The following is a 15,460-nucleotide window of genomic DNA, read 5'->3' on the forward strand; positions in this document are numbered from 1 at the left end:
TGTTTGGTCTCTTTGATTCAACTGATGCTGATCTTAAGTTGTACTTGGTGCCCTAAATCTTGGTACTTTTGGAATATAATGCCCGCTTGATATGGGAATTGTTAGCAATTAGCAATTATCTTCCCTACAACTGCAGTCTTTATACTTTAGATAGCCTTTTAAGAATGAAGAAAGGGTAGGTAATAGAAGGGAAGGGGAGGGAAAGGAAGTGGAGGGAAAGGGAAGGAGGGGAAATTAAATAAGAAAAGAAAGGAAGGCAAAGATGAAAAGCCACCTCTCATTTGGATAGGAATTGAGTCAAGAAGGAAAGGATGAGAGGGGATTAGAATGAAAAAAGTTCATTCCTCATTTGATTTCGAGGTCCCTCATTTGATTTTGGGGTTAGACTGAGAGGAGAGAGGGAAGGGGGAATTGATCTTAATTGATCTTCCTTTTAAGTGGTGATTATCGAACCCCTTAACTGACCTAATCTCATTGAACATATTCAACTTTCAAAGGTATCAAATGTGAGCAATGTTGCATGGAGTGATTCCCTCAAAGTGTTTTTTTTCATGGTATAGCTGATGCTTTTGGAACATATTCCTGTTCCTTTTGAATTACACTGTAATAGTGACATTATCTTTGGATACTTATGCTCTCAGCTTTTTGTAACATAGCTTAGGTTTTGTTCATTCCTAAAGTGACATTAACCATTCTCAAACAGCTGGTGCGTGAATTCTGTTAATTTTTCAATTGTAATTTATAAGAGACCAGAAAAACGATCTAAGATGCTCATTCCTTCTTTGTTAATAACCCAAATAAGCACTTCACACAATCCTAAGCCAACAATAAACCCACAAAATTTTCTTTTTCTTCAGTTTCTAGCTTAACATAAGCACTTCACACAATCCTAACTTAACCATAAACCCTGTTCCTCCTGGAATGTTGAACTTACCAAAGGCCAATATTATCGAGCTTAAACAAAAGAAACTAGTCGGTGAACTTCCCTCGTTCATCTCAGGTGATTTGCCTAGACACTCTAGATGTATCCAACAATGCCATCAGCGGAAGGATTCCTCCAGCATTTCGGAACTTGGTCAGTTTACATAAACTCTTTCTCGGAGATAACAATTATCAGGAAACATTCCCGATGAATTATTCAGTCTGAGAAACATATCAGTCATCAATATAAAAAATAACTACATAACTGGAGATATACCTAAATCAATAGGGAATTGTTCATCTTTGCAATTCTTAGATCTAAGCAGAAACAATCTTAGTGGAAAAATCCCACATGAGATATCTAATTTGGTGATTTTGAGCAGTTTAAATCTGTCCAGGAATCATTTGACAGGTGAAATCCCTACTGATATGGTAAACATGAGTGGGTTAGTTTCACTTTATCTTTTTTATAACAATTTGTCAGGTAGAATTCCAACAGATGGACAATTTGCTCATTTTAACCCGGATTCGTTTCTGGGTAATCCGAACCTCTGCTATCCGTTTTAGTTAACTTGTGCTGCATAATTCGAGATCAGCTCGGGTCATGCGTTTCAGCGACTAGGCTTATCATTTGGGTGCATAACTATGCTCCTATTTGTTAGTAGTTTTCTTCTCTTGTATATGATAGTACCCTGAAGAATAGTGGCTCAGTATATATTCATCTGTATTATGTCAGTATACTTCAGTCTTTATGACTAGTAACTACTTATAATAAATGCCGTGTTTTGTGATTTGTATCTGATGTTTAGACACATAATGGTTTCATATGTTTGTGTATATCCAGGCCCGAGTCATTTGTTCAATAATTGCTACGGCTGCACACGGTTTGAAATTTTGGTTAGCCTAGGCTGTTCTATACACCAAATCGAATCAGAATCGGATCAGACCGATCTAGAACGATCCGATTTACAGTTATTATTTTTTATATCAAACCAGGCTTAAATGATATATTTGTTTATGAATATATTCTACATGTTACATTTTAACTACGAAATTGTAAAACCACTAATAATACAATACTAACAAAAAAAACTCGTAACATACTTTTACAAAAACTCGTAATGTTATCACATAATTTTCAAATTGAAGCTTGAAACCTAAAAACTAATATTTTTATATTTGATTTTTACGTAATTTAATACATTATTTTGTTATTTATTGAATTAGTTTCAAAATAATATTTATTAAAAATTAATATCATTGAAATATGTAATTAGACGATTCAAATAAAATTCTATTTACTATTTTTTTTCCTTAGATATTAGCCATAATATACAAAATAAGCTTGAATAATGATTAGCTTATATAATTATAATGTAGTAAATATTTCAGAAAAGAGAAAATGCTATAACATTTGAATGGGGACATAATGATATTGATTGTTAACGCCAATAATACTACATTGGAGGTATTAAAACTAGTTTCTCATTGTATAATATAATAATGATATAGATTACAATTTTTGTATGAGATGTTCTTACCATGAGACGCTCTCTATATATGTGTTTAATAGCCTAACTGATACAAGTAGTAGCATATAAGCTCTTTTGTTTTGAGGTCGTCTCATCGAGAAATGATCTCTCACAAAAGTAGCTCTATTGAGAGAATGATAGTACTACTTTCTTCTCGCACTAAACAGAAAAAATTAACATGGACAAGGAGATGGTTAAAATCTATTGATATTTTAATCGTAAATTTTCAAATGAACGGTGAGGCTATCTATTTGGGCTGATTCAATGTACACTTATTATGTTAAAGCATCCAGACAATATCTTAAAAGTGATCACTTATAACCTTAGAATAATCACTTATAATCTTAAAGTAATTAATTAAAAAAATTGACTAATTACATAAACTCGTCTTTTAGTGATACGGTTTCATAGAGGTTGCTTATTCAAAGTAGTTAGGCCACAATCAATATGCAATACTTAGGAAAATTTGAAACAAATAAGCAAAACATTATAAAAAATTTGAGTAATAGTAAAGTTTTGTAACTATTTTTCAAGATAAACAGTTTTTTCCAAGACATGAGGTTTGGTATGTTTGCACTTAGTAACAGCGAACAAAGGCAGAGGGTTTCATAAAAGGCAAAGAATCTCTTCGTTGTTACTAATAGCGAACAAAGCTAAAACCTGGCCAAACATGGTCAAAGATCTGTTCGCTGTTAGTAACAACGAATAAAGCTTTGACCTTGTTTGATCAAATCTAATTCGTTCGCTGTTACTAACAGCGAACAGATCCTTGACTTTTTTTTTTATTTTTTTTATTTTTTACTTTTGTTGGTTGTTTTTGTTCAAAATAGCCATTGTAGCTTTGAAATACAGCCGTTGTAGCGTTGAAATATAGCCGTTGAGTGAAGATCTATAAATACATCACTCTTGTTAATTCTATTCTATCCATCCTATTGCTTTTGAAGTTAAGTTGAGGTATGTTCTTGTAAATTATGCTTATTTTGAGGTATATTTCCCATCTTCTGTGTTACATGCTTACGAATACACGACATGAACCAAAACCACGCATCTATGCATTCCTTCTCAAACAAGGCAAATGCAAGTGGAAAGATATCTTTATCACCATCCTGTGCAACCGCAGTCAATAAGGTATGACGGTACTTACCATACAAGTGTGTACCATCAATGGCGATTAGAGGTTTACAAAGCTTAAAACCCTCTATGCTAGGTCTAAAGGCCCAAAAGACACGTTGAAAGGTTCTAACATTAGGACGTACATACATACTCGCGTCATTGTCTTCCTTAAAGAACCACTCAACTACTATGCCCGGGTTAGATTGTTGCAACGCTTTCAAAAAGCGTGGAAGAAGAGAATATGAATCCTCCCATGTACCATAAATGGACAATAGGGCTTGTTGCTTAGCACACCATGCTAGCTTGTAAGTGACCTCTTTCCCAAATCGATCTTTCACCATCTGTCGAACGATAGACACCTTAATCGAAGGGTCTTTGGAAACACAATTCCAAATCACAATGTTAATCACAGAGGACGTCAAGTGAATATGTCCAGCTGACACAGTGTCACTACCCAACACACAATTCCGATGCTTTTCATTGTACTTTGAAATGAACCATGAGGTTGAATAAAGATTTAGCCTAGCCCTTAGTTTCCAAGAACATCCCTTCTTACACTTCAATAATTAGAAGTCTCTGTTTTATACTCTACATTCCTACGAATATGATAGACTCTAACAGCTTCCAACAAAGCTTCCTTACGATCAAATATCATACCCTTTTCAAACTCCTCATCTTCGGTGTAGGTGGTATCACAAACCCAAGTCTTCCAAGAGTTTTCCTCTACATATTCTCCAGAGGTGGACATAGGGCATAAGATGTAGGAGCAACGATTGTAGGATTGTTGCCTAAGGTCATGTCATTAGCTAGGGCATCCTCTTCCACATCCACATCATCATCAGAAGGATCATCAACAAGTTCATTACTTTCATTACCATCTTCCTAAGGTACCAACTCAATACTTTCTCCTACATTAACAGTCGCATCATTTGGGATTGAGTTTGAAGGAATTCGGAAGGAGTAGAAGATGGGAAAGGAACAAAGGGATTTTGAGTTTCTTGAGTTAAAATAGGCATATGTGTTGGAGAAGGATTGGAAGCAACATTCACAGCTTGATTGCCTAGGGGTACCACTTCTATGTATAACTCTAAAGTGGGAATAGATGTAGCCTTTGAATGCTCCCACATAGCATCTATGGAATCATTATCCTCAACAGGAAAAACTAACAATTCACCACTCATGTAGTATTTAAAACTTAAATTAATAGTACTTCGTGTGGTGTCAATTCCAATCTTAGAACATACAAGAAGCTTAAACTCATTCAAATCCATGTTCGAGTTGCATGCAAACAATTTACGTTTACCCCCAACATGCGTAACCTTGTTACCACTTGTACGAATGGAACCATTCCAAAAACATGCAATAGTCACACGAAATGGTGCCATTTCTACATGAATACATACAAAATCAACTTCATCACCAAGTACATTCACGAAGATACATAATTAATTAACTACGTTTACATAACTATTTAACTACATTTACATAAACTAATCAACTAATTCAAATAAAATAAATATACTCAATATACAAAAAAAAATTAATTACGTATAATCAATATACAAAACAAAATCAACAAACATAATTTACTACCTACATTTACATAAACTAAATCAATATAATTACCAAGTAACTAAGTACATAATTATTAATTCAAATGATTAGTGATAACATGGTACCAAACTCACATTATCCACAAAAAAAAAAACCTAATGTAACCAAATTCAAAAGAATGCACAAATAAGTAAAAAGTCAATAATACATTACCTTAATAAGCTTATATATTGAACTAAATGAGTAGTATTTGCACAAGTAATGAGCTGTATTTTAAACAAAGAATGAAAATTAGATAAGGAAGAAAAAACCCTAATTTTCGTATAAAAAAAAAGAAGAAAATTATACCTTAGACAATTGCAAGTATATGCTAGACCACTTTACTAGTGTTGGATTAGAAGAGAGAAGGATTAATTGAAGCATTCAAGATGTTTTAATGGAGGAAAATGAGAGAGCAAAGGCCGACTAAGGTTTTAGGGTTTAATAGAATTGGGGGAAAATTAAGAAAGATCAAGAAATTTAACTCGCATCTGTTCACTATTATTAACAGTGAACAAAGATTGGAAGTAAAAAATAGTGAAAATCTTTGTTAGCTGTTAATAACAGTGTATAGACTTTTTGACTTTTTTTAGCCTCAACTTTTTATTTGCTGTTCGTAACAACGAATAGGTCCAAACCAAAGCTTTAAGAAAAAAACTGCTTATTTTAAAAAATAGTTTCACAACTTTACCACTATTTAAATTTTTTATATTTTTTAGTTATTCATTTTAAATTTTCAGATGCGTAGGTGTTGAGTCAAAAACAACAGCCCAAATTCAGCCCAAACCCAACCGGATAGAAACAAACAACAACAAAATCAAATCAAATTATTCTCTCGTGAATTTTCCTTTCTCTCTCTTCTGTTTGGACGCCATTTCTATCTTTTCTCTCTCCTCCATTCTGCAATCCGAATCCTACTACCGATTTAACACTTCAAACACCTGACCCGTTTCTTTTCACGAGCGTAGCCATTGAAGGACAAGGAATGTCGAAGAAGAAAGCTTTCAGTGGCAACACCATGACTCTCAAAGACTTTCATGGCGGTTCTATTCCTTCCGATATTTCTCTTCCTTCTGCTCCTGGCGTGTATGTCTTTCTCTTCTATTCGTTGAGTATTTCAATTAAATTAATAATTTTTTTTGTGATGGAAATATCTGTCCTAAGATCTATGCTAGCTTGTTATCAATTTTGGTTGATTTTATGTTTGTTAGTTTATTCGGATTAACATGTTTTGTGAAGATTAGATCTGTGATTTCGATTTAGGTTGTAAACCCTAGTTTTTTTGAACAGGATTGTGAGACCGAGTGATCGTTCAACTTTCGATCGTCAAAATGTTTGGGGGAACTCAATGGGGGCGGGTCGATCTGATCATCGATTGCGTCCGAGTTCTTCAGGTTCTATGAGGAATTTGGGTGATAATAAGACTCCTTTTCTTACTAATACTGTTAATATAGGTAGAAATTTCGATGAGGATGAGAGGAAGCCACTTGATGGTGGTGGACCTTCTGCGCCTCGTAGGACTGTCAGTGATGAGAGTTTCGGGAGTTCAGTTGTCCGGTCGGAGACTCGAGTGGATGTAGGGAAGGTTTTAGTGCAATCGAGTTTGAGGCCAGTGAGTCCCCAGGTTGTGGGTGTTAATGGGAATTCTTACTCGGCTAGAGTTGCAGACGGAAGTCAGACGGGCGTGGGTGTGGGTTCAGGTGTAGGGGGGAGCGTGAGTTCTCGGCCTAATGCCTGGGGTGTGAGGAAAGAGGTGCGTGGAATGGGTGAGCTGGAGTCTTCTATGTGGTGTGGGCAGAATACAGTTTCTAAATTTGAGCAGGCGAGTGCATTGGATAAGATTTCTTCAGGTAGATGGCAAACTAAGTCTGTGCAGAATCATTTGGAGGTAGGGGCTATTATGCCGTTGGATTCGCCTAATAGTTTGTATAGGAGAGAGAATGACTCTTACGAGGGTAATGTGAATTCTACAAGCGAAAGAGAATACTGTGAGACTACATTGGCAAGGCATGTGGAAAGGGGTCTCAGAATTGAAGAAAGGAGTCAAGGAGATTTTAAGGAGATTCTAGGTGTTGAGAGAGTCCATTCTCCAGTTCAGAATTCTGTAATGTTTACTAATGAGGGTCAACCAGCTTACCCTGATTCAAGATTTGGGGTTTCTGAGTTGTCACAGCCTCCAGAAGTGAATGGAAGGCCTAAGTTGAAGCTGCTTCCAAGAACAAAGCCGCTAGATGTCCAAGAATCTATTGTTGTTGATCATAGGAAGGTATGATTTGTGTGTTTGATGATTGCTGATTTTTTAATTATTCCATTCTGAATATTTATGGTAATTCTTTTCTTTTTGTCTCCATGAAGCGTTCCCTACAACCCATTGATACTGGTCACTCAGAAGCTGGAAGCATCCATGGACGTGCAAGTCATGTGTTAGCTAGACCAAGCAGCACTGAAACAAGTCATAGGAAACCTGGGGCAAGTGGTGTTGAAGAAGAGCAACAGGTTGTGGAGCGTCCAAAGTTGATTTTAAAGCCCCGTTCACAGCCTGTTGACTATTCAGATGAAAGCACCGAAAAAGAAAGGTAAGTAGCTTGTTTGAGATCTTCATAGTTATGGTTCTCTTATCCCCTCCCATGCATCATTAATATTCAGTTTTGGCCTCAGGATATTTTTCATTGGTTGCAATCTCGTGTATGTAGCCAAGTTTAAATTATGAACTAATATCTTTGATTTCAGTGTCTGATATTCTTGTTCATATTATTTCTTGTTTCTATTTTGTAGTTAATAGTACCCTTTATTGTTTGTTATCAAATCCATGTTTGTTCCAAGTACCTTATTCAATGCTCTTGATGTTTGGTGGTCCAGCATATCTAAATATATGTTGAGCCCTAGTTTATTTTGGTCCAGAAATTCTTGTTTCCCGGTAAGCCTTGGTGTGCATGTGTATGGTAATATCCTGAAAACTTGTGTACGTGTTAGTTCCTTCTCTGTTAGGGAATTGCGTGTATGTCCTTTGGGTTAGAGTTCCCATTCTGGATTGATTAGCCATTGCTTCAAGATCCAATGTAGTGAGTCATTGACCGCTCAATTTTCATGGTTTCATCTTACTAGCATGTTATATGCCATATGGTTGAACCTATTCTTGCAATCATGTCTAAAATTATAAAGCTTCATCCAAGGCTTGCATTGTATATATGCCATAGTGATTGCTTGATGCCTTAATGTGATTCCCTGAATGTTGAAAGATGTGCACTTTGTTGACTTGTTTATTTGTAACACTCAGGAGGGCATTGTTTGGCGGTGCTCGACCACGGGAAATGGTAAGTCGGTTTCAAGTTCTGCATCCGCCTTCCCTTTCTTTTCTGCTTTTGTTTTTTTTTTTTTTTTTTGGTGAAAATGGTGTTCTATTAGTTGGCCTCTCATAGGAGTGTTCTTTGTTATACTTATATAAGCCAGTTTCTAGAATTTCAATTTTCCTACTTTGAAATGGTGTATTGGACAGTGATTGGATGTGATGAGTGATGACTTTTAGACAGAAGAGTTGAACGGAGACAAGCCACAAATTCCAGAATTCTTTTGGACAAAAGTAGCTTTTTATTCTGTAAGGAGGTAGAAATTGTGGGCTAGGATTTTACTTCCATAATTATGGTTGGACTTCTGCATGAATAAAGATAAAAGAGGTGGAGGGAAAGAAGTATTTGTACCCTTAATCTTTTCTCTAGAATATGGAATATGGGGCTTGACAAGGTGGGATGGTAAGCTGTATACTGGAAGAAGAAAAACAAAACGTCATGGTCTTCAGGATGAATATCTTTTTACTGTTTTCCATTGCAGGCGTTTTTTTGAAAAATGTAGTGTTTCCATGGAGGATGTCATAAATGACTATCGTATTTCTTCCATCTTGATTCTCTGTTCTCTTTGGGGATGTCTTAATTATGCTTTCTCATGTTCCAGGTTTTGAAGGAGCGAGGTGTTGATGATGTCACCGGCCATGATGAAGCACAAGATCCAAGCCGGTAATGATACTACTCTCTCATTTACTGTAAGGCTCAAAATTTTGGTTATCTGTACGTGTATAATATGTGTGCTGATGCAATCTGTTTGTCATTGTTTTGTGTCAAATCTTTCCATCCTCTCTTCTTCATGCTTGACCTGATTTGTGTCCAGATATTGAAAATGAATCTCCTATTCTCATCCCTTGCGTTCTCTTTCTTTCATCCTATGTAAGCAATTTATAAATCTTCTCTGTGCTTACTTGTTCAAGAATCTTATGTGAAGGACAAAAAATACTGCGCTTCATAGTGAAGTAGTACCCGCTCATGCAAATGCCTCAAGCCAGGGTGATAGGCTTGATAATCTATCTATTGATCAGAGGACGGGAAGAGGCCATGAGAAGAGAGACCAAAGAGCAGATGTCCAGAGAGCTGATTCGCAGAGAAAGAATTGGCGTAATGATAACCGGAGAGGTGGCCGAGACACGGAGAAGCACCAACAGGAGAGGCAACCATCACCAGAGACATGGCGCAAACCTATTGAGCAGCCAAAATCCGACAATTCTGGATTGCGTTTTGGCAAGGCTGTTTCTGCTGTTGATCTTGTACAAGCCTTTTCAAAATCAGCATCAAGCCCTAAACCTGTCGATCAATTTCCTGGTCAAAAAGGACTTCCTGGCCAAAAGGGTCTTCCTGCCCGTTCGCAGATACCTTTCTCTAGGCTTACTGGAACTACATCCAGGCCTCAGATCAATGGTTACTGATATTTCAAGGCATCATCTTAATATTCAGGATCCATGAAAATGAGTTGCGATGGAACAAGAGCTTGGGCACTGTTCCGCGCCTGAAACTTGGCGGAAAATAAGAGTTCGGGTTTCAACCATCTTTTGCTTTTTTCCTCAGATTTTTTATTCCTGATCTGCTCATCTGTTAATCATATCCAGTATGTGGTAGCTGTTTCGGACCTAATGTCCACTGTTAGGCTAGAAACCAATGAGTAGTTGTCAGCAAATCAAAGCAACATGATTCTTTGATATTGTGGCTGATACCCATTTGATGATATGAATGATATTGGTTCATTAGTGTTTCAGATGATTGCTTGTGGGGTTTTGAGTCCTGCCTTAGAGCATGTCCCTAAAATGTATTTGATGATTTCAAAGGTATGGAGATCAAATTAAAGGTTGCTAACAAAATTAAAGGCAAATCAGCCTAGTTTATAGTCAGAAGTAGTGTTTTTTTGGGCAACTAAACTCTAAAGTTGAAGTTGAGCTAAACTTTAGCTCTGATACCAAAGCTTGAGCAATTAAGAAGTAAAAAAGAACAAAAATAATGTTAAAAGAATAAACTAGACAAGTAAGAAAGAACACACCAATTAGGAAGGTGGAAAAACCGTTGAATCATATGAGTTGAAGATTATAAAACCCATCCAAACATGGGGAACCAATTGTATATATGTATGCTTTGAGTACAAGAGATTATAGGCAAGATGTCACGCATGGCTCGTAGCCCTCACACATCTTACATCAAAAGGAGGTTATAGAGACTTCCAGAATCATCAAGAAGGTTCCGGAGAACACTAGAAGGTTCCGGAGAACTCTAGAAGGTTACAGAGAACTCTTGAAGGAGCCTTGTAAATATCTAGTGTCTAGAATTCTCTAGGCAACTCTTGTACATACTTTAGAGTACCTTAACACTTGTAATTGTGTAGAACTCTCTAGAAAGATGTAATCTAGATCCCTCCATTTGAGGAGGTTAGAATGTTCTAGAATTAGGACAAGTAGTAAGGGGGATTGCCTATAAATACCCCAAGGCATTCATTTGTACATAACAACTTGAGAGTTCACTTGTAAAGCTTTCCTTGTGCAATACATAAACCTCACTTACATTTCCCAATTCTTGTGTTCCTACTTCACATCTTCTTAAAGTCTTAGCCAAATCCACACAAACACACCAACTACATCATTTAGCAATACATCTTTGGGGGTTTGCCTGACTTGTCTTACGACGGGAGTGTAAGCAAGTGGCACACGTAAGACTAGGGAAAGAGTCGACACGTGACAAGTGGTATCAGAGCCAAGTTGGCCGTATTGCTGTCGGGTTGAGTAGTTGTTCTAACGTTTGTGTGATAATGGCATCAAAGGACAAGGAGAGTGCTGTTCTCTTAGGAGAGGAGTCACAAACCACTAGGAAGACCTCAAAGAAGGATCTTGAGGCAAGAGTGGCTAAGTTGGAGATGAGCCTCGGGGATGCCCTCGACGACATCACTAAGCTTGAAGAGCAGGTCGGGGCTTTAGAGGACAAAGAAGATGAGGTAGCCCAAAGCCTTGTGAATCAAATGGCCGAGGTGCTACGCTCGGAGATGGGAGCCATTCGTGACTCCCTTGGTGGGGAGCTCCAAGCTGTGAAGGAGCTCGTTGAGTCCCTCAAGGGGGACATCACCTTGTGCAAGGCGGCGGTGGCCGGGGGTGCCATCGTTCGGGAAGGCCCTAAGATGAAGATTCCCGACGCCTAAGTACTATGGGAAGCGCGATGCTAGGGAGCTCGACAACTTCCTATGGAGCATCGAAAGGTACTTCGATGCAATGCGGGTGAACGATGATTCATCCAAGATAAACACCGCCACAATGTATTTAGGGGACGATGCCATCCTATGGTGGAGAAGACGCGAGCAGATATTAAAAAGGGGACTTTTACCATCAACACATGGGAAGAGTTTAAGGTCGACTTCAAGAGGCAATTCTATCCAGAGAATGCGGAGGAGGTGGCCATGAAGAAGCTTCGGGGGTTGAAGCATACAAGTACTATTAAAGAGTACATAAAGCAATTTTCATCCCTTATGTTAGAGGTGACGGAGTTACCCGAGAAGGCACAACTTCTCTACTTTATGGATGGTCTACAACGATGGGCCGAGCAAGAGTTAAAGAGGCGTAATGTACAAACGCTTGCTGAGGCCATCGCAGCAGCCGAGTCCTTAATTGAGTACAAGCAAGACTCAAAGAAGGATAAAAGCAACAAGCAGAGCGGTGACAAGGGGAAAGGTGGGGGAGCAAAACCCACCAAAGACCGCGGGAATGGGGGAGGCAAGCCATTTGAAAAGAAGGACAAAGGGAAATTTGATTCCGATGGCAAGTCTAAAAACCGCGATTGCTTCTTGTGTGGAGGACCACACTTTGCAAGGGAATGTCCATAGCGGCAAAAACTCAATGCCATGGTAGCAGCACATGAGCAACACTCCGGGAAGGAGGCGCAAATGGGGACATTGCGTCTTCTTAACAGTGTCAAGGCTACGATGGAGGAGCCCAAGGGGGGAGGCAACGTAGTAAAGGTGAGCACCCTACCCCGCTCTAAGAAGTCTCCTCTTATATTTGTTGAAGCCATGGTGAATGATAAGGCTTCTAGGGCACTCGTAGACACGGGTGCTACCCATAACTTTGTGGCCGAGGGAGAAGCCACAAGGTTAGGATTGTGCTACACCAAGGAGCCGGGCAAGCTGAAGACCGTCAACACATCACCGACGCCCATTCATGGTGTTGCAAGAAGTGTCCCCATTCGTTTGGGAGAATGGAAGGGGACTGTTGATCTCACCGTCGTCACTATGGACGACTTTTCATTAGTACTTGGCATGGAGTTCATGGATATGGTAAAGCCATGGACCTTGGAGAAGGATGGAACGATGACCATCTCAAAGGGTTGTGTGGCCTGTTTGTAACATCTCGGAATAACTCGGGTCTTTGAAAAGAAAAGAAAATGATCTTTTAAAACAAAACAACTAAAACCCGAGTCAAACCGAAACGTTAGGAACAGTTTAAAACGGTTTTGAAGTTAAGGAAACGTGCGGATCGAGTTCTATTAGCGTTATTTAAAACTATTAGATAATAAGAAATACTTAGCAGCGGATAAGAAACGAAAAGTCAAATCTACTTATTACAACTTGAGAGCGAAAGTCGCCTCATAAAAACCAAATGCTCTTTAACTAAACTTTGAAGTTCTTTTTAAGACTTCTTTACTTTAATAATTTATTTCTTCAAGGGACAATCCTCACTCCCCAGACCTGCAACTTAACTTACTGCTAGTCATTGCCCAGATAGGACACAACATCATCGCAGGGTCGTTAAGACCAAAAGCACACGTCAGCGAACGTCGCATATCAATAATTAATAACATAAGAGAAAGTTTAATTAATTAGTTAACAAATCACAGAAACCGTACGCTTGATCTTGCTTTATTAAAAAATATTTGTTTCATGTAAAAAGTTAGTCAGCCATACTGCTGTACTATCCAGCCATACTGCCGGTACTATCCAGCCATACTGCCGGTACACTCCAAACTCCATAAGTGAGACAATACATTAGGGGGAGCTAACCCCTAAGCAAGCCTCTACCATAGACACTCGCCTTACTTCGGTGTCTATAGTTAAGTATGCATACCCCCGCGGTGGCTCATAAAGCCCTCATATGCCGCGAGTAATTCTTTTCCACCAATTGACGACATACTACGTCCACTTTTTAAGTTAGTGAGGTCATACTACCTCTACTTTCAAAACAATATATAAAGATTGACGTCATACTACGTCCACTTTTGAGTTAGTGAGGACATACTACCTCTACTTAAGTTATTGAGGACATACTACCTCTACTTATCATAACAATGTATAGAATTATTGATTCGAACGATAGCATTATTCGTTCTATATACCCATGCCTTACTTTTGGGTATCATTAATACATGATACATCGATCTATTGCGAACCACGCTGCGTGTACATACCTTAAGCAAAAATAACCAACTCGCAAACGTCTCAATCAATTCCCGGTCACGAATCGACTTCCTACAAGGTTCAATCGTATTCGGGAAATAAGCACACATACACATTTTCCTCAAATCACACATAACACACATATACAATCACATCCATACCTAGAATGCTACACACAACATGAACATCCATCACATACTACAACATGGTATAAACACAAAACTGGACAGCTTATACATTCTGTCCAGAAACTCATCTTAATACTGTCAAACTGAAAATCCGACTTCACCGTTGCGTCCGGAAGGCGTCAAAACCCCCGGGTACCAAATTTCATAATTTATAACATAGTATAAGTATTTTTAACTTAATTTCAAAGCCAAAAATGCTCCAAAAACACAAATTTTCCACTATTTCAAAACCTACGGGATTCCATTTTTTTTATCACCAAAATATAAAATTTCAATGCTTTATTCTTTAATAAATCTAAACAATAAAATTTACATAATTTCCATGATCACATACAAAAATAAATTTTAATTAATTATCTATATTTTTCTTAAAAATAATTCTTTTTACTCCAATGTTCAAACACAAACACATCACATATATATACATGCAAATTTTTCTTCTATCAACCTTATACTTCTCTTTTATTAATCAATAAAAATAAATTTCCATCACCACATACACATTTTTTTTTTTTTTTATGAACAACCATTTTTTTTTTTTTAATGTATATATATATATATTTATATATATATATATATATATTTCAATCATTCATCAAACAATTCTACACACACATGTGCACAAATCTAAAACCCTAAAACCATACATTAAATTTAAATAGAAAAAACATCATACATCTAAACATAAATTTTTTTAATTCATGAACAAAATCATAACTATAAAATCACACATATAAAAACATAGAAATTTAAAAAATAAAACTAGGTTAAGAATTACTTACAATTGCTCAAGAACACACCAAAATTTGATGAACCAATTTGATGATATTAGGCGTGAGAATTAGAGAAACTTTGAGAGTATTTTTTTTTTTTTTTCTTACTTGCAATTGAATTTGAAAATGAAAAGGAGTAAGGAAATGAATAAGGAAAGGAAAGGAATTGATTAAGGATTTATGAGATTTTATTATAATAATTTCCTTAACCTTCCATTTACTCAAATGGAAGTTACAAATCCTCCCAAATATTCCCATATGGCCGGCCAACCTTTGCCATTTCCCTTTTTTTTTTTTATTTATTTATTTATTTTTTTTTTTGAAATTAAAGATAGATTAGGAAAAGATTTGGACATAAAATGATTTTAATTGCCTTAAAAGTTGGATTCTCATGATTTAACCTACTAACAAAATAAATAATAAATGAAATATTTTTTTTTTCTAAAAAGAATAATAATAATAAAAATAATAATATTACTAGCAAATTATTTAATATATCGGGGAAAATTTCGGGGTGTTACACTGTTCCATCCCAATCAATCGGGAAGAGGTGGAGGCCAAGATGCTATCAGCTATACAACTTAAGAAAGGAGTTCAA

General features: G+C 37.1%; 1 protein-coding gene across 1 annotated transcript; it reads left to right on the forward strand.

The window, feature by feature from the left end:
- The first annotated feature begins 5,952 nt into the window (after positions 1-5,952).
- LOC130824224 (uncharacterized) lies at positions 5,953-10,368 on the forward strand. The gene is made up of 6 exons (XM_057689133.1): positions 5,953-6,245; positions 6,450-7,425; positions 7,515-7,735; positions 8,437-8,473; positions 9,108-9,169; positions 9,432-10,368. Exons 1-6 carry the CDS (start codon positions 6,145-6,147, stop codon positions 9,907-9,909), a joined length of 1,875 nt encoding a protein of 624 aa, XP_057545116.1. The 5' UTR covers positions 5,953-6,144; the 3' UTR covers positions 9,910-10,368.
- The last annotated feature ends 5,092 nt before the right edge of the window (positions 10,369-15,460 follow it).

This window comes from Amaranthus tricolor, chromosome 9 (assembly GCF_026212465.1).
Source record: "Amaranthus tricolor cultivar Red isolate AtriRed21 chromosome 9, ASM2621246v1, whole genome shotgun sequence".
Taxonomy (NCBI): domain Eukaryota; kingdom Viridiplantae; phylum Streptophyta; class Magnoliopsida; order Caryophyllales; family Amaranthaceae; genus Amaranthus; species Amaranthus tricolor.